This window comes from Stegastes partitus, unplaced genomic scaffold (assembly GCF_000690725.1).
Source record: "Stegastes partitus isolate 25-593 unplaced genomic scaffold, Stegastes_partitus-1.0.2 Scaffold24, whole genome shotgun sequence".
NCBI lineage: Eukaryota > Metazoa > Chordata > Actinopteri > Pomacentridae > Stegastes > Stegastes partitus.
This window is the reverse complement of record NW_007577755.1, coordinates 1336986-1356285: the sequence shown is the minus strand read 5'-3', so window position 1 is coordinate 1356285 and position 19300 is coordinate 1336986. Positions and strand designations below refer to the sequence as shown.

General features: G+C 40.1%; 3 protein-coding genes and 1 long non-coding RNA gene across 4 annotated transcripts in view; 3 read left to right on the top strand and 1 right to left on the bottom strand.

Annotated features, from left to right (window-relative positions):
- LOC103368356 (uncharacterized) overlaps positions 1-3947 on the top strand; it is a 13278-nt gene extending 9331 nt beyond the window's left edge. Inside the window, exon 3 of the long non-coding RNA XR_520770.1 lies at positions 3923-3947. This is a non-coding gene — a long non-coding RNA (uncharacterized LOC103368356). The remainder of the gene's footprint in view (positions 1-3922) is intronic.
- Positions 3948-6865: 2918 nt separating this feature from the next.
- LOC103368333 (prostaglandin E synthase 3-like) lies at positions 6866-10490 on the top strand. The gene is made up of 8 exons (XM_008296672.1): positions 6866-7021; positions 7923-8036; positions 8212-8281; positions 8378-8476; positions 8787-8876; positions 8962-9018; positions 9142-9169; positions 9490-10490. Coding segments are annotated over exons 1-8 (480 nt in total). The 5' UTR covers positions 6866-7019; the 3' UTR covers positions 9510-10490.
- Positions 10491-13382: 2892 nt separating this feature from the next.
- On the top strand, positions 13383-15000 carry mipa (major intrinsic protein of lens fiber a). Its single transcript, XM_008296660.1, has 4 exons — positions 13383-13742; positions 14080-14244; positions 14349-14429; positions 14533-15000. The coding sequence occupies exons 1-4, from the start codon at positions 13383-13385 to the stop codon at positions 14716-14718; spliced, it is 792 nt and encodes a 263-aa protein (XP_008294882.1). The 3' UTR covers positions 14719-15000.
- A 2378-nt stretch (positions 15001-17378) lies between these two features.
- Positions 17379-19300, bottom strand: part of stat6 (signal transducer and activator of transcription 6, interleukin-4 induced) — a 33293-nt gene continuing 31371 nt past the window's right edge. The window contains exons 21-22 of the mRNA XM_008296651.1: positions 19127-19204; positions 17379-19018 (exon numbers count right to left, since the gene is read on the bottom strand). Coding sequence (XP_008294873.1) covers positions 18955-19018; positions 19127-19204 — 142 coding nt within the window. The 3' untranslated portion in view covers positions 17379-18954. The remainder of the gene's footprint in view (positions 19019-19126; positions 19205-19300) is intronic.

The following is a 19300-nucleotide window of genomic DNA, read 5'->3' as shown; positions in this document are numbered from 1 at the left end:
AGATTCAATTCAACTTTATTGTCATTACACATGAACAAGTACAAAGCAACAAATATATATATATATATATATATATATGGTATTCACATGAATATATGGCATGGTGTATACTTACAAATGGATACGTGCAATGGAATTTGTATATTATATAATATATTATGTACACAAGAAGCATGCTTAAGGTTTATGTGAACAAATTATATCATCAGAGGAAATAAAAGGTTTTTTTATGAGCACACAAATGCCACACTTAAAAATGTTGGCTAAGTTTTAGCTGAAATGACATCAATGACAAACCACTACTAATAATTAATATTATCAATATTATTCATTATTGAAATATTAACATAGATTCATTATTATTATACATAATCAAATAGCAACATAATATGTACACAATGTCTAAGTAAACAAATGTCATCAGATCAGAGGAAACTGCAGTTCTCTGTTCGTAACAACTCACAGTTAAAAATGTTGGCCAGATTAGGATATAGCTGAAATAACAACAATGACTAACTAATGGTGATAACAATAGTAGTTAGAGGGTAAACTGGGGTAATATGTCCCACTTCAAAACAGTTGTTTTATTCATTGAATGTCAATATAATATGTTCATAAGAAGTATGTTTGAGAGAACAAATTGTGCAAAGAAGAACGGCCACTTTAATGTTAGAGTATAACAGGGGTTTTTTTTGGTTTGTTTGCTTGTTTTTGTAAGCAGACCAATGCCACAGTGAAAAATGTTGGGTAAATTAGGATATAGTTATAATAACAACAATGATAAACTGATAATGATAATAACGATAAATGACGATAGTAGATTTAGGGTAAATCAGAGATATACTATATGTATATTTATATTTGGCAAAGGGATGGCTAGAAAGTAATAAATATTATAAAATTAAACGTCAAATCTTCTTCATCTTCTAGGAGAATCCTACCTGAAGAGTTCTTTAACTAAATACATACTTGTTATCTATGTATAAGATAAGAAGACTTTATTTTCAAGTTGTGATGTTGCTTTAACAATGTCTATATTCTATGTGCTCATATAGTTTTTCTGAATTCTTGATCTGCAAAGTAGTTACACTAAGCTGTCATAATAAAATGCAGATTGGAATGGAACAGAAGGATGAAGTAGCATGAAATTAAAATGCCATGTAGAGTTTGGGAGATCTGATTATTCAGTTATTTGAGCGAGAAATCAGAAAAGCTGAAAATTATCCATTATTAATGAAATGTTTAAGATGCTATAACGAACCAATACATGGCAATTCTCTTAATGAATTGCATTGTTTTTCTCTCCATTTTGACATCTATTAATTGACAGTCGATTGCATAACTTAATTGCAATCGTAAGTTAACTTTTTACTCCAAAAGTTTTTTCTCCAGCAGGACAGAAATGCAGGAAAAACTTCTGGTCAATCATTGCTGCTTACTCGGTTTTTAAAGGAACAAATAAAATACAACAAACACAGGAATTGTGTCCACACAAACAAAGTCTGCTTTCTGCTGTTTTTCACTTAGAGCCAGGCTGTAAACCTGAGTTTTACTAGAATATGAGATGATTGTTGTGTCACAGTGACCTCAGATTACATGGAGACAATTTCTGTCTAAAACTGATTCACTTATTGATTCATTTACTGATGTGATACATCTTCAACTAACTGACAGTATTTCTCGACCTTCAACTGAATGGTAAGAAGAACTTGATGATAGTAAGAATTTCACAAATCTGATTAATGTGAAACTTTCAGGTCAGGGATTATCAGGCCTGTAGAAATCTGTTTTTTTTTGTGATTCTTGTTTTAGGTTTTAATAAGTAAAAGTGCAAAGAGTAAATCAGTTTTTCCTCTTCCAATTAAATCATTGTGAAGACGAGGACATAGAAATCCCTCTCCATACAGCAGCTAGGGCAGAATTCAACAGCAAAGCTTTCACTGAAACCATGGTCTAATCTGCCCCCCCCCCTTCTATTTTGGCTTTTGGTTAGATTTAGATTTTTCTGATGTGACAGTTAGCCCTGGCTGTCAGGGGCCAGAGACTTTGGATCAACCGGTTTGAGCAGCTTAGGCCAGCAGGATCACGCAATATATTTCACATCACGTCCCAAAAACATCTGATGAAGCTTTTTTTTTTTTACTTATTTCAATTGAATGAATACTTGACAATCGTTATTCACATTTCGATTGTTTCTTTCTTCGTATATTTCCTCAGATAAAGTCTGGAGATATTGTATTGTGTGACGGTTTCAACTCAACAAGGCATAAAATTTAAATTAGGACTTCAGCATATGAACTGCCCACTCTTCACTGTGTGACTGACTTTTTATAAGATGTAGCATCACATGAGTTTTATGTGTTTAAAATGTCATCTTATCCTGCTAAAGCCTCCATAGCTGCAGGAATAGTGTCCAGAGGGCTGTTTCATTATTCACTGGCAATGGAGCAACTCAAGGATTTGCGTCTTGCGTCATCACAGTCTTGTCTCTCTGTCAGATGTCACATATCAAGACTGGTGAAGAGTTCCAATAGTAACAGAAATCATTTAAGTTTTATGGTAGAATTAAGGAGGAATTAATGCAAATTTCAGATTATAGCTGGCAAACCATTATAAGCATGTAATCAAAGCCCTCTCAGGCTCCATGCATTGTACAAAGATTTATGTAGACACTGTACTGAGCCATGTTTGAAAAGTCAGTTTGATCTCCTTTTGTCTTTTGTTCACATTTGTGCCATCTAAAGCACAGCCAGACCTTCAGCAGTATAACTGTCAAACGCTACGGCATAATTACAATCAGGGCAGGAGGCGAAAATTAGTCAACTGGACCCACATTGAGGAAGGAAATTAGGTTTTAAGATCAAAACAATGCATCCAAATTATGGCTTTGTTTCTGCCAGTGCCAGAGTGAGACAAGAAAGACTCAGCAGCACAGCCAGCTATTGTTCATTCCCTATTCAAATCACACTGCAGCTGCAGAAAGCTCCTGGAGGTAATTCAGATTTCACTGATGACTTTCTATTCTTTAATAATGACTAATTAGTGAGATTAGTTGATTGTAAAGCTACTGACTTCAGCAGCTTTAGGGTACTGGTGGAATCTTTAGAGGGCAATAACATGGATTTGAAGAAATATAGTAGTTTAAAAATACTGGCTATCTGAAATGTTTAATTAAGGATGTGATGGCAGATACTTTTTTGGTTTATATGGGTTCTATAATATTGACACTAACTATGAGGGAAGAGCGTAAATGTACAGGACTGGCCCTATAATCGAACAAGTGATGGTAAGGTCTGTTCTCCCGTCTGTTAACCACCTCCAGCCCCTCATCGCCATCGTTTCTTTCTTCTCTCCTTGTTTCCACTACCCCCATAAGAGCCGCAATTCCTTTTAGCTGATCAGCATCCAACAAAAGTCGATAAAAATTGGAGACAAAGAATTGTCACCACTAATCTACACCCGTCTCATTCTCCTCTGCATCCTACATGTCTAATGTGTCATTCCTGTCTGATTCACACCTCTGTTCTTTCAAATATTTTCATCCCATCCTCTCTAACTTCACCTCTCTTGTCCCACACATTCTGCAGCTTCTGCATGGCATTGTTATTCTATTTAAGTTATTATCAGTGTCATCCGTGGCTGAGTCCACAGTGAACATTTTCCCACTCATCTGACTGTGCTGTTCTCTCTTTTCATACATTGGCTATTGTTCCATTTGCGCTTTCTGCAGCTGCCAAGCCTCATGCTGGTGATACCGCCTCTCAGCCTATCTCCTCTGTTATCCAAGTCCAACTGCTTGAAGAGGCTCACAAAGTGACATCAGCTCAAGCTCCCCCCAACCCTTCTGCCTTTAAAGTCATCTGTCAGTTTCCATGTGATTTTCTGCTCCTTGAGTACTTTGGCCCACAAAGGAAACCACTAGAAGTCAAACACCACAGCAGCAGGTGCATCTGACAACCTCTATTCCTATGGGGACGTAAACTGATAAGGCTAAGCTTCACTCTGAGTTTATAGCCAACAGCAATGCTCGAGAGGCATCTGTTAATACGCAGGCTGAGACGCAAGCTGTGAAGGAGATGCTTTGGCTTGCACCACTGTATCTGAGCTCATCGCGACTGAAAAAATAACCACAAGCCAGAATCCTGTGGCTTTTTTATCATCTCCAAACGCAGAAATGCCCTCAGTCCTCTGCTATTCCAATAATACTGTCAAAGCATATTTCATAAATGAGAAGATTTGTTTTTGATTAGTGAACGCCTGTCTCTTAAGTTTACATTTATACTTTCTCAGGGTCTTATTTATGCTGCCTCTAATCATTGTCTTGGAAGATCTCACATCGGTGTCACCATGACCAAGACTCCTTGATGGAGGCAGGGGTCAGGTAGAACTATATGAGTATTATTAGTACATATTTGGATGGGCAGTGAAGGGGGTACACATCATTAATCTCATATAAAACTAATATTCTCAACACTGACTGAATCAGGACAGGAGAAACACCTGCTTCATTCTCGGAAGATACAGACAACACGAACTGAAGAACTGACTGTTGCTTTGACCTTTCACATAGACAAGCTGTTTCTACACGAGCACATGATGCAGGCGATGCCACACATATACCTGCCAGTGGTTTCACTCTACGCCACAGATCTACAGGTAATAATAAATAAGGTTTTGATTATTGTAATTAAAAAAATTGCTACCAAATTTTGTATTGAGAATAATTTTCTATAATTCATAGGATACCTTTAAGTTTAATTTGACATACTTGTGTTTTACTTATTCCATGTTATTCCATGTTGTACTTTTAATTATTGTATATTTTCACAACATAAATAGTTAAGCTACCTTCTGATTAAAATTCAGTCTGAAAAAAAACAATTAAACTCCTTAACAGCAACCCCAATAACGCCTAATGTGTGTTACGTGATCAAAGTGCGAAGCAACGATTGCACTCCTATATCTATCAGGTAATAAATATTAATAATAACATACTTAGAGGAAATACAAATGTAGCAGGTAATATTGTTTAAAATTCTCACCATTGTTTTTAACATAGGAGTATAAAAATTGGTTGTTCTAACACACTGCATCCTCTACAACAGAATGCAACAGCCAAGAACGCACTATAATGGAAATGATAATTGGCAGATTGAGAGTGGGGTCATTCATTCATTCATTCATTATTCAACAATTTCCCTGAAGTTTGCACCAAAGGGATCAATAAAGTTCTATTCTATTCTATTCTATTCTTGATGAGAAACCAGTAACAGGTCACTTATCTGCGACATATAGAGGTGATGATGATGCTGCTTTTGGAATGTTAACATACACGCTACACTCTACCACTACACTGTGGCTCAGGTGGTAGAGCGAGTCGGAAGGTCAGCGGTTTGATTCCGCCCTGTAATCTGTGTTATGATCATTGTGTCCTTGGGCAAGACACTTCACCCACCTCGCCTGGTGTGAATGCGTATGAATGGATTGTTTGAGGTGGTGGTCAGAGGGGCCATAGGTGCAGAATGGCAGCCACGTCTCTGTCAGCTGTGGCTAGAATCATAGCTTACCGCCACCAGAATGAATGTGTGTGAATGAAAAATTGACAGTGAAAAGCGTCTTTGAGTGCCAAGCAAAGAGCTATATAAAGCTGATGAATTATTATGATTATTATTATTATTACAGGACTTGGTGAAGTTGGACATTTTGGGAGACAAGGTCACACTGTCAGACACATCCATCGGACTATCATGAGGCAGACTTGCTGTCACACCATGCTCTCTGAAAAAAAAACGTCTTAAATGACAAATGGGGGAGCTGGTGACATTCAAGTGTCTGGCTACGGCCCTAACTGACGTGTCAACAGCCCGTTCTCATCTGTCTCTTGTCATCTGTGGTATCAAGTCATTTGAATAAAGTTGCATTTTAGGGTGGCTTTTTATAGTCACAACAATGTCTGTGTGCTGGTCACACTGTCTGATTATCATCCTGACTAGGATGTGGACGAACACAAAAGCTCATAAACTTTTTGTGTGCACATTTGGCTATAACAAACCCTCTTCTATCTTCCATCCATCATCTGTACACCGCTTAATCCTCATTAGGGTCGCGGGGGGGCTGGAGTCTATCCCAGCTGACTTAGGGTGAAGGCAGGGGACACCCTGGACAGGTCACCAGTCCATCACAGGGCTACACTTAGAGACAGACAACCAAGCACACTCACATTCACACCTACGGACAATTTAGAATCACCAATTAACCTCAACATGTTTTTGGACTGTGGGAGGAAGCCGGAGAACCCGGAGAGAACCCACGCTGCACGGGGAGAACATGGAGACTCCACGCAGAAAGATTCCGGTGCCTCCACGCGAACCGGCAACCTTCTTGCTGCGAGGCAACAGTGCTACCAACTGCGCCACCTTGCAGCCCCTCTTCTATCTTATACCATAGAAATTAGATTTATTTGTAAGTAAAGTAAAGAGCTCAGTGTAATATTGAGAATGAGAATAATAATAATAATAATAGCCTCCTACACTTTAGTTATCTTATTGCTATAAAGTGCTTATCAAATATTACAGCAGAGTAGGGGACGGGCACAGAGAAAGTTAAAGGCAGAAATTAAAACTGTTCTTAAAGCCATCACAAAGACAAAAGTTGTACTGAGAGATTCAAAAGATGTCAGACACTCAGTTGTATCCTCTGTCCTCCTCAGACCGTGTGTCTGTGTCGTGGAGCTGTACGGCTGGTGGAGCTCTTGCGCTGTTCTGGGTCGCTGCTCCGTCTTTCTAGAATGATCTCCAGCGGCTCCGGCCTGCGGAGCGCCGTGCCCACGCTCTGAGCAGGCACGTCACGGGAGAACGAGGAAAACACGCGATGTTTGGAGGGACTCCAGCGCATCTGTTGTAAACCTTAGAGTTAACTGTTTAGGTTTCAGTGATCAGTTTTGCCGGGCACTGCTGCTAGGTAACGCTGTTGTCCATATCGTGGTGCGACGAGGGAGTTTAATTGCTAAAACAGTGAAGATGTAAGTCTGGGTTTTACTGTGCGGTCGTTGACGCGCGCTGCTAACTAGCCACAAGTCTCGTTAGTGTGGTATAATGCGGATCAACTAGCTAACGTTAGCTAACTGAGCTAGCACACGAGTTAGCACCAGCGGTGTAGCCATACTTAAAGACTGTCAAGGCTAAAATGCACGGCGTGTCGGTAAATAAACTGACAAATAACTTTCTGCCGGGCAAATATAACGTGGTACCACTGAGTCTAAACGCGTACTGCTGTGTTGTTTAGTTTACGCGCCTTGCAGCAGCTCAATTATCGTTAGCTAGCAGGCTAATGTCAGCCAACATGCCAAGGGTAAGGTTAGCACTGAAAAAGCATGGTGTCATGCTCGGAAGACTTCACTTTAAGCTAACGTGAGCTAACGCCAACCTTCATAGATTTGTTAGTGATTCTGAAGCTGCCCGTATTTCAATTAAAAATACTTGTCAGCGTGGTTCACATCTAAATAACTATACAGCTTCCTTAAATGTAGCTTTGCCTCTGTCCCTCGTAGTATGTTAATCTTTTTATTGCTTAATCATGTGTACTGTCTGCAATATGCTGTCACCAAGTGCATTATCGAGATTAAAAAGCTACTTGTTATATTTTCCTTGGAGAAACGTTGTGGGTTATAGACAAAGACATGTAGGATACTTGAGGTTGTCTTGCTAATTTGGAATGAATGAGTGACGCCTTCCTCAACATGACTCAAACGTGACCTCGAATGTACTGCACCCTATACACGTGGGCCACATGGGCAGAGTAACCGCCCCAACATTAGCAAGCAGGACACTCAGTTCCTGAATAATTACCATGTGAGATGAGAATAAAGCATGAATTGATTCTCCCAGTTTCACTTATTTCCTCTTTCTACTCCTTGTCACTAGGCAGCCTGCAACAGCTAAGTGGTATGACAGACGAGACTCTGTTTTTATAGAGTTCTGTGTGGAGGACAGTAAAGATGTGCAAGTAAAGTTCGACAAGTCAAAAATAGATTTCAGGTAAGTTACATGATGAGAATGTTTAATAGTTTATTAATTTGCAATAAATATTTCCCAGAAGCATCCTAAAGAAAGCCTTAAGATGCTTTATTGAAATGACCACCGATCAGTTGTATAGTGCTTGAACAGAATGACAAAAAGAAATATCACGACCTCTTTTCACCTCACATTTCAGCTGTGTCAGTGGAACAGATAATATCAAACACCAGAATGCAGTGGAACTTTTCGGGGAGATTGACCCTAAAGTAAGTTTGTCACCTGCAGACATAGTTGCAGTTCCACTATGCTTTTTTTTTATTATTCCTTCTAAGCTTTCATCAAATACTCTCTGTGACATACAGGACTCCAAACACAGACGCACAGACAGGTCTGTGTTGTGTTGTTTACGAAAAGCAGAATCTGGGAAGTCATGGCCACGACTTACCAAAGACAAGACAAAGGTAACTCCTTCTTAAAACAAATTTGTCTGTACACATATGTGAGGCAGTACAGTTGCTAATGTGTTAGAAATCAGAAACTGCCAGTTTAATTGCCATCATTCTGAGAATAAGTCTTACTAAGCAGTTCCCTCTTTTATGTAGTCTGCATATTGACATATATCACATCTGACAGCCTCATTCTGGTAATTATGATTAAACGCATAAAAATTCTTAGAGAATTCTGATAATGGAGCGTGCCGCCTGGAATAAACTGATGATAACTGATGTTATATGTTGCCTTATTGAAACAATTGAATCTACTTTCTCTTAGTGCAACTGGCTGAGTGTGGATTTCAATAACTGGAAAGACTGGGAAGATGACTCAGATGAGGATTTGTCAAGTTTTGACAAATTCTCGGAGGTAAGCATGCTGAACATGCAGCGTTTGAAGTGCAAGTGTGTTCAGATATATTGACATGTTGGTTGTCTTGTGTTCATTTCTGCAGATGATGAACAGCATGGGTGGGGATGATCTACCAGATTTAGATGGTGCAGAGGAAGAGGTACGATTTAAGTATTTCTTTTATATGGTTTATATGGTATTCTTTATTATAGACACAGATCTAGTCAAGTAGAAGTTACTGGGTTAAATGCCGTATGAACAATTTTAATTTTTGTTTTTGCAGCATGACTCTGCAGACAGCGACGATGAAAGTGAGTATTTTTCTAAAAGACGTGTCCTGTAATTGGTAATCTGTAGTCACTAGGTCCCAATAAATAATTTTCTTTAATGAAAATGGTAAGAGATGGTTCACATTTGGCATGCTGCGAAGCAATATGTATAGGTAATAGTCTGAGTATGGCTGTATTTCATGCATAAAGCCCATGGGAGCTAAGTCTGTATTGGGTTCATCACTTTTGTTTGCCATCAAGTACTGATTGTCATTTTAACTATTTGATGGATAACTTTGCTGATGATAGTGACTCAAATCTAATCACATGCTCACACATTTTTACCTTTGTCTGTCTTCCAGAAATGCCTGACCTTGAGTAGACAAACACGGATGCCACCTCAGTAGTTAATAAAACAAGTTATAAGTCGGTTGACGAGAGAGACTAGACATGAGTTGGCAGCCACATTGGAGGAGATCCTAATCGCTCTACGCAGTTTCCAAAGTGAAACCCCTCAAGGGAGTGACAGGGAGTGACTGTTGGATACAGACATGCACAGAGATCCATAGCGACATACAGTGCTGTGCTTTGCTGTTTTGTTCTGCATGGACAATTCTGTTCAAATGAAAATGTTATTGTTCATTGACTTAAATGACTGTAATGGGATGTGCTGATGTCTTACACCTTCTCTCTCTCTCTGTTTTTTTTTTTGTTTTGTTTTCTCTTTTTTTTTTTTGCGATGTCAGAGTATGTATTGAACGTTGTGATTTCTAATGAAAAAAAAAAAAACAACTTAAAATGCCTATTTTCCAAAAAAGTAGATTTTTTTAATGACAGATTTTTCCCTTTAATGTTTGTATTGTAAATTGCACTTATTTTTTTTGTTAATTTAAAAAGCAGGAGTTCCGCTTGAAATGGGTTTTTCTGATGTATGCCAACATCTGCAAATATTTAACAATAATTTCATTTTTTTTAAAAAAACATGTTTCAGCATTTAAAATAAACAGATATGCTTGTGCAACTTAAAGCTTATGTTGAGATTATGGTAATGGAGTGGTACAATATTTTCACATAGTCATACCTTTGCAAAGGTTAGCTTGTTTCTCCATGCCAGTATACAAAACATCGACATTGTAGCAGGTATGAAAATTAATTTTCTTCCATATATGTACTGAGGTGATGGCAGTAATCCTTTCTAGTCTACCAAGAGTTACCCAGACAGTTACAACAGGTTATAAATGTTTAACATATACACCAGAAAAATGCTTTGGAGGCTTGTGTGTTTGAATCAACGTGTTAAAAACTTTTGCGTTTGTCTTATGCTGTGGGTAAACATTTCTAATAAACTTAAACATTGAAGAAATACTGGTCACTGTAATTGTTCTCCTGCCTATACTGGCCACAAAGAGAAGCCTTTCCCACATTTCCGTTCTCACCAGCAAACTCAACAAACCCTGATCTGTGTAAAGATGTTCTCTAAAGTTCAGCTAAAGTGAATCTGAGGTTTTCACAGTGTTCTGTTTCCTTGGTGAGTTGTGGTAATGTCAGATGTGAATTTGATACAGAAATGAAAGTAGCTTTGGGAAATGAATTCTTAATTCTGCGAAGACAGACTTCATGGAAACTTCAGCTCAACTTAAAAAAGTGCATTTTTACACAGAACTCTTACTGTGGACTTCCAGTAGGGAGAAGTCTTTTAAAGGCCAATATTGAGAGGAGAAACAGCTGCAGCAACCTATAGCTCTTTAAACCTGCATACAAGCATGTATGAAGACAGCATTTGTAGAACTGCGGGTCTGTTCTTGAACCAATTTCAATGAAAATGTGAAACATGACTGTGACCGCTGTGTAGTGCCGACTACTTCACAGCACTCTACTTCTCTTTATGTTTCATCGGGGTGTTTCTGGGGTTTCCCAGCTCCTCTGCACTTTGACACTGACTACAAAAAGGGAAATGGAAACCTGGAATTCCCTTATGCTGTAATTTATAAAATGTTTGTACTTTTCCAAAAAAAAAAAACCTTGCAACTTCAGTACAAACACAGTCAGAAATAGATTACAAAGTTACTGTCTACCTACTCTTTATACGTTTGTGGTATTGAAAATATTTACCAGTCAGTGAAGGCTGTAGATGACTCATGATGATTCAGCCTTTTATTGACTGGTAATAAGTTTTAATACAGCAAAGGACAACATTAGATTGTTGTCACTAAGATGTCGAAAGGGTCCCTGTTTTGTGGTTTTAAAAGTTCTTAAAATGAAAGTCTGGTATCTAAATGGATTATTTTAGGGAAATACACAGAGGATTTTTGTAGTCGATACTGTATAAACCTTAAACTGTGCCATCTCCGGTGATCTGCAGTACGTGTTTTCACCACTGTGTGGTGAGCGCAGGCCAGAGCTCCTAATCCAGCTGAGATGTTTAGGGGCTGCATGTTATGTATGTGTCAGCAGTCTGGACCCAGAGAACAGGAAAACACAATGCAAGCATCTTTTCAACGCCCTCCCCTGTAAAACTAAACTGTGGGCTTAAACCCATAATGGGGGGCTTAGAGAGTCACGAGAAGGGCATAATACTCATCACAATAGAGATGCGCCCACTGGCAAATTATACTAATAAACTGTTAGGATCTGAACAGCAGTATTTAAAACGTTTTCTAAAGTTACTTTCTGCACAGCCACCAAAACTGTCCATCATACGAAACAGAACTTTAAAACTCAACTTGTCTTTGGGACAAACACATTTTTATAAGTATATTCTCTTTGCACAACTCCACTACAACTCTGGAACACCTACATCTATCTACCTATCTGTCTATCTATGGAAAAGCAAACTCACACTTTCAGTACTGATGGCAAGACAAACAGATCATAGAAACTAGCAGAAACTGTTACTGCCAGCATTTTGCTTCCATGCATGAAAGGAGAAAGGCAGTGAGCTCAGCATAATCCTTTCAGAGCACTGCAGCCATCCCTTTGGCTGCCCTGGTCAGCATGATGCTCCAGTGCAGATGATCAATGCCAGGCCTGCTCTCCCCTCTTCCTCTCCAACCGTGGATTTTCCACCGCTTTATCCAACCTGAGCCTCCAAACCAATCCAGCGCACACAATGTAAAACTCTGCCTAATCAGTTCTGCTGCCACAAACCTAATTTGTACGAATCCAGCTCACAAGTGGAGAAATTGAGAAATTGCTCGTGCTTCACGGATCGCGGCTTTGATTAGAGTAAATGCAGGCTGTGCATTAGAGGGGAGGCCATGAAAAGAAAATGATGGAGAATCATTGAGAAGATGACACTGTAATCACATTAATTGCTGCGCTTGTGAAAATATGAAAATTACTGGAAGCGAAGCAAAAGTTTATTGCACTCCACTTCCCTCTCACAGGTTTTGCCACCCACATGCCCACTGCTTTTCCATTTTCAGGTTTGCACTTTCTCAAGAGGGGGGTTCACAGTTACAGTTAATGAATGCTGGTTTCCCCCCCCTTTTCTCTGGGTTAATGTTTCAGTCAGCCTTAGGTGCTTGGTCTTCACCTCTTCCAGTAAATCCAGAGGTGTAGCTGAACCTCTAAAAAGCTGAAAAACACTGAGGAAGATGCTTTTAACCATTTATATTTAGCAGATGATTGCTGCATATGTTCAACCACCAGTCCATTGACTATTTCGTCTTTTTTAAACGTGCATCTTCTTAGTCAGGATTCGGTGGTTTTCACTCTGAGCAGAGGGAGGTCAAGGCAGTAGAAGGGTTAAATGACTTTGTTTTGATTTGTGGCATTGTGCGCTGACCCCTCCCCTGGGCTCTGTGGCACTGCTGTGGCCCTGGGGTGTTATAAAAAGGCCTCCGAGCTCCCCCTGCTCTGGTAAAGAGGCTGAATGTCTGCAGGACATGCTTAACGTTTGTCTATCCATGTTCTTCTACTAACAACCAGCGGGGTTGGCATTACATAGATGCACAGAGACTGGTGCACTGCTCCCCTCAGGAGCTCTCTATGACAGAAATCAGAACTCAGAAGGCAGAGCAGCAGAGAGAATTCACATGAGAGTTACAAGTTGAGCAGGTTGCGTGTCGTTGCATTTAGCTTTAGAGACACAGTTTTTGTTTGAGGGCACATTTTTGTCACTTGCTCTGTGTTTTTTGGTCTCAATCACAGTCGTTACTGTGGAGGAGCAGCTTCTCTTTTTAGCTGATTAGTTTCCGTGTTGACTTTTCATCCCTCCACGATTTTAGAAGCTGCTTTTTGACCTTTTGCCACCATGTGGGAGTTCAGGTCCATGTCGTTCTGGCGGGCGGTGTTCGCTGAGTTCTACGGCACCATGTTCTTTGTGTTCTTTGGGCTTGGGGCAGCCCTCCGCTGGACCACCGGGCCACACAATGTTCTTCATGTTGCCTTTTGCTTTGGGCTGGCGGCCGCCACCTTCATCCAGTCCATCGGCCACATCAGCGGAGGACACATCAACCCAGCCGTCACCTTTGCCTACCTGATTGGTTCTCAGATGTCCCTGTTCCGTGCTTTCTTCTACATCATGGCTCAGTGTCTCGGAGCGCTGGCTGGTGCTGCAGTGCTCTACGGAGTCACACCCAGCAACATGAGGGGAAACCTGGCGCTGAACACGGTAAGATCACCTTCAGGCACTCAAAGACACATCCATGACTACACTTACGTTGCTTCTAACTGTAGTGTTCACATTTTCACCTGCTCTGCTTCATATTAACACAATCAACAGGAGATTAAACAATGTAAAAAAAAGTATTTACACAAAACTAAATTGACAGTTCTGTCTGGAGACAATGAAAATGTGTGAATGTTTCCGCTCCTCACCAAAAAAGACATCTGAAATACAGATATGTCAGTTTACAATTCTGGTTGAAACTTCAAACCATGCATGTGAGTTTTGAGCTAATGTTCTTGCATAGTAAATTTCATCGCTCTTTCTTTTTAATCTTATCCAGCTGCAGCCCGGCATCAGCCTTGGCATGGCCACTACAATGGAGGTTTTCCTCACCCTTCAGCTTGTCGTCTGCATCTTCGCTGTGACAGACGAGAGGCGCAACGGACGCCTGGGCTCTGCTGCTCTGGCCATCGGCTTCTCTGTGCTCATGGGGCATCTTCTTGGGGTAAGAACCAGCGCAGGGACTTGAAATTTAAAGGCTTCCCTACAGGTTCATACAAACATCTGCATCATGTCACATCTGAACTACTGTCTCTGTCTGTGTCTTAGATGTACTACACTGGAGCAGGCATGAATCCAGCAAGGTCCTTCGCCCCAGCTGTCCTGGTCAGGAACTTTGTCAACCACTGGGTAAGATGATTCTATCTGTCAATATTTTACACTACAAATTACTGCAGGCCATATTAATGTGACGTCCTCAGACTCAACAACGCCTCTCTGTGTTTTCTGTTAGGTGTACTGGGTGGGGCCGATGATCGGTGGCGCCATGGGTGCCCTGCTGTATGACTTCATGCTGTTCCCTCGTATGCGCGGCCTCTCCGAGAGGCTCGCCACGCTGAAGGGCACTCGGTCCCCAGAGGCAGAAGGCCAGCAGGAGACCAGAGGAGAGCCCATCGAGCTCAAGACGCAGGCCCTATAAGCCTGGAGTAGGAGATCGGCTTTCTGACCCCCTCCTCTCCCCCTCTCCCATCCCTCACCCGTCACGCCTTCACTCTGCACCCTCAGTTCCTGGTCCATCCTCAGCCCACACACTGTTTTTGCACACATACCTCCTCCCCGCCTCCAAATATGCTAACACAGATCCCCAACACCTTTGTTATCCTTTTGTTCTGCATCCAGAACTGGACCTACTGCATCACAGTGAAGGGGCACCCGCAGCCCCCCGACCACCTTTCCTGATCTCACCTCTACCCCCTCCTCCACTCTCCTCCCCCCCTCGGAATGCAGGACAAAGATGGTGGGTTAGAAGAAGACTTGCCACTGAAGGAAGCACCCTGTGCCCTGTGGTGCGGGGAGTCAGTTGCTCCCGGCTGACCAGGTGGCTATAACTGCTCAGGACAGGGGCCGCTATCTCTATCTTTCCTTCCCTTTCTCTCTCTTTCTGTTGTTTTTTTTTTCCTCTCTCCCTATTTTGTAGTCTGCTAGGAGTGAAGCTACAGTAGAGCAGTGGACTTCTGCATGCTTTTCCATTTTGATCCAGTTTGATCTCGCCCTTTGTTTGTTTTGTTTCATGAACTTTGGGTAAATTACATGTAGGTATTGTACTTTACCAGTATTTATTTGGCTTTTTTTTTTTTAGTTGTATGTGTGTGTGTGTGTGTGTGTGTGTGTGTGTGTGTGTGTGCGTGTGCATGTGTGTTTGATAGCGAGAGAGAGAAAGACACGAGTGAGTGTGCATGCATGTCTGTGTGCATGTGTATGCTTGTGTGCTTGTTTTAATTGATCAATTTTATTTTTCTCTTTTCATTGCCACAATCCTTTGTCTGTATCATGATTTTTTTTTTTTGATTCATCATGCAAGCTTATTTTAGGGAAAGATGCTGCCTTTTCCTTGCCCTCACTGATACTGCAAAAGTTTAATACACAAATTCAACAAATTCCATGTTTAGCGTGATCCCATTTTTATATCAGATTAAAAGAATATATGCATTTGAGTCACGTCTTAAAACCAAAATCAAACAGTTCAGAGTCTGTCTCATCTAGTGAAGCGCACACACATTCATATTTATATTAAAATAGACGACAACAAAAAAAACACAAAACTATCTGGTCTTTTCTGAGCTCAGTCTTCATCAAAGTTGCAATTACAAATACTTAAAAATGGTACCATTGCACCCAGACCTGTTACCCACTGTGGGAGATATGCAGGTTTGTACCACCTTTTAATAACTTATACAGTATTTGTGTTGGGTTACTGACATATTTTTGTCGCCAAAGCTTTAGAGCAGCGTTTATCACAAATTCATGTACAGGTGTGTAATATTTGGTTTGCTTTTACTTTTGCGTGCCTGCCATGGAAAAACAAAGAGAGCAAACCTGACGAGCTGTCATAAGGAACAAGCGTTTTCTAGTTGAATTGTGTTGTTTGACATGACTGAAGGGTCTTTGTACATCAACTCAAGGTTAGAAATGAAAGAGTGCATGAGGTGTGATGGCTTCTTGCTAGTGTTGGCAAACACCTTCTCTTTTCTGGACTGAGCTGGGTGGCTCTTTGGGAGTGAGATAGTTTCACTTGACAAGGACCTCTTTGATATTTTGGGAGAAGAGCGAAGGTCATCGCAAGGCGACTGAAATCTTTAGTGTGTTTGTACAGGGTGGTAGACGTACACCTTTATTTTCAAACAGTCTACACAAGAGAGAATGAACTTTGAAGTTGAACTGGCCTAGTGTCCCCTCTCTCCTCCATCCCTCCTTCACTCACCCTACCTCCTCCCTTTGTTTACGAGGCAGCCATCTTGTTCTGCTCTAATGAGGGGACATCCACAGCTGCTGGGATGGAGGGAAGGGCACAGGGGCACTGAGATAAGTTAGTATTTTACAAATTTCTCCCGAGCAGTTGTTGAACCAGATATGTAAGCTGATTCTCTCTCTGCTTCCTCTACATAACCTTTTTTTTCCGTGTGATTTCCCTGGCAGTGGTTGAGTAGAATTTACATTTTAATGACATGTTGAAATTAGAATTTGTTTTCTAATGGAAAAGCTTTGTGATGTACAGTGTAAAGTTTTCTTTTTTTTTTTAAAAAAAACCCCAACATTTCATGATTGTTGAAACTGGATGGATAGGAAATATGACATGCTAGTTACACAATGTCTCTTCTTTGGCTGATGGATTATGGAAGTGATGCCAATGATGTTCTACATCAATATGCTTTAATTCAATGGACAGCCTTCTTGGCAACAGGCATACCTTCCCGATCAAAATGCCATTGATTTATTATTTTTATATGTCAAAAAAAAAATCTGAAAATTCTCAAGTTTTCAATTCCTTTTTGTCTATTTTCTTTTAGACGCACTGTAGAAAAATAAATAGATGATTCCAGACAGGACAGATCCGACATATTGACATATTACACTTCTGACACGTCAACCTAGCATCCACTTACATCAACAAATCAGATGAGGTTACATATGTGATACCACACAGGCAGTGAAAGTTGAAATTCATCTGTCTGCAGCTGCTTGTATAGAAAACAATCCTCTATGTGCAGTGTTTTCAAATTTGCCACAAAGAGCTGTGTTATTAGTGAATCTTGACTTGAGGGAAATGACCAATTTCTTGTAAATAAATTTACACAAATATTTTGGATATTTCGAGAAAAACTGCAGTTTTATTTGTGACCACAGTGAAAGATGGATTGTAGTAGTAGCATCAGGTTCATTTATCCAAAAGTCGGTGTAAGAGTTCTAAAAGGTCGAGGAAGCGTATATGCAACATGCAACATCCAACGCACTGTTTCATTATTACATGCATGACGCTGACAGTGACAGTAGGTCGTGCAAAACTGATTTGATGGACATCATTCAGAATAAGACTTCCACAGAGCAAAGACACCCTAACCCCATTTTAGAATATAGCTTTACTGTGATGTTTCCTTTAAACTGCAGAGGTACTTTACTTTTCATCTTTTGCTATATCCCTAGCTGCTATTTCAATATTTAAAACCATACCCAAAAAACATACAAAATTGCAAATATACATATGATGTGATACTTAAAGGTGGAGTATGCGATTCTCAATCAATAAACTTCATGTCAAATGCGGTTAATAATTCCTCACAGTTCGTACACAGAAACAAACCATCTTTCTCCAGACTCCACCTTTAAATCAACATGACAATAATTAAAAATAAGATCTAAGTTTAGAATTTATGTTCCAGCATCAAGGGATGGCAGACGTAAAAATATCCTTTTATTTTATTTTTTTTCAAATCACAGTTTTATCAGTCTCATGTTGTTTTTTGCTTGTTTGTATTAGGGTTCACCATTTTAACAATTAGGGAGTTGAGGGAGGGGGAGAAAACAATACCGACAAAGATTAACCTTGCTGTAAGTATATTGATATAAAAGTTAACACAACTGAGTCTTTCGGTAATAGCGATATAAGCTTTACCCTCCACCATCACCACGTCTGCCTTCTAGAAGTGGAAGAGCATTGCAAGTGTCCATCAGTGTGGTATAATTTCACAGTTAACAGTGATGGAAAAGCTTAATGTTTCCTTTGTGTTCCTAATTTTCATTGTAGCGGAAAGCAAGTTATGTCCACAAACTCTGCTTGACCCACAGCTGAGTATTTACCATGCATAATGAGTATCACTGAGTGTACAATATACTATGACTGAAGTTATATACATTATGGAAATACTATTGAAATATGCTTGATTCATCATCACTAAAAAATACAGAACAAGCACAGAGGACAACATGCAACATATTTCATGCTTTGTTGTTGGAAAAGCACTGTAATCTGTACAGTAGTTTGCTTATTCTCCTAAACAAAAGTAGAGTAAGTAAAACAAATCAACACTGACAAATCTTACCACCAGGTGAGAGAAACAAAAGGTTCTTGGAGACGTGCACAACAAGGCGCTGATGTTGTGACCGCGTTTTCCTTATTGTTTGTTCTCAGTTCTGCTTCATCCTCAAAATGATCTCCTGCTTTCTCGTAGCACCACCTCAGCATGTTGAGTCCCATAGAAATCATATTTGTCTCCCATAAGTTTTTCACTCAAAAGTAGATGAAACTGTAGATACTGAAAGAAGAACCTCTGCTCAGACAAGGGCACTTCTGTCACATGAAGGTAAGGCAGATGAGTTTGGCTTCAGTCCCTATTTGACGTCTGCTGTGCACTCCAAAAACAGCTGATGGGAACTCTGTCTAAGAGCTCAGAGTCTCGATAATGCTGTCCAAATCCATGCTGACCAAATCGTTGCCTTGAGAACTGGAAAGACAGACACGTGACCACAATCAGCTCCTTATGCAGTACAAACCTATGTTTGGAGAAATCAAACAAGGATTTAATACACAGACATTAAGAGGAAAAACGTACATGTGGTGAGGGCTACTGGTAGATTCCATTATTTCTTGAGGGATGTCCGGTGAGTCGAACGGTGATGAGAATGGATGCCTGAAAAAACAGTAAGAGCAGAAGAATGAATGAATGAATGAATAAATAAAAAAGCACTGCACTCCTAGTTCACTCTTTCAACATTTTTTTTTTTTA

Excerpts from the sequence above, each read along its gene's own strand:
- LOC103368333 (XM_008296672.1), top strand. Across the intron at positions 8,037-8,211 it reads AAGTCAAAAATAGATTTCAG|CTGTGTCAGTGGAACAGATA; the intron begins GTAAGTTACATG and ends CTCACATTTCAG. Across the intron at positions 9,170-9,489 it reads TGCAGACAGCGACGATGAAA|AAATGCCTGACCTTGAGTAG; the intron begins GTGAGTATTTTT and ends TCTGTCTTCCAG.
- mipa (XM_008296660.1), top strand. The coding sequence starts at position 13,383 with ATGTGGGAGTTCAGGTCCATGTCGTTCTGGCGGGCGGTGTTCGCTGAG. Across the intron at positions 13,743-14,079 it reads GAAACCTGGCGCTGAACACG|CTGCAGCCCGGCATCAGCCT; the intron begins GTAAGATCACCT and ends AATCTTATCCAG. Across the intron at positions 14,245-14,348 it reads TCATGGGGCATCTTCTTGGG|ATGTACTACACTGGAGCAGG; the intron begins GTAAGAACCAGC and ends TCTGTGTCTTAG.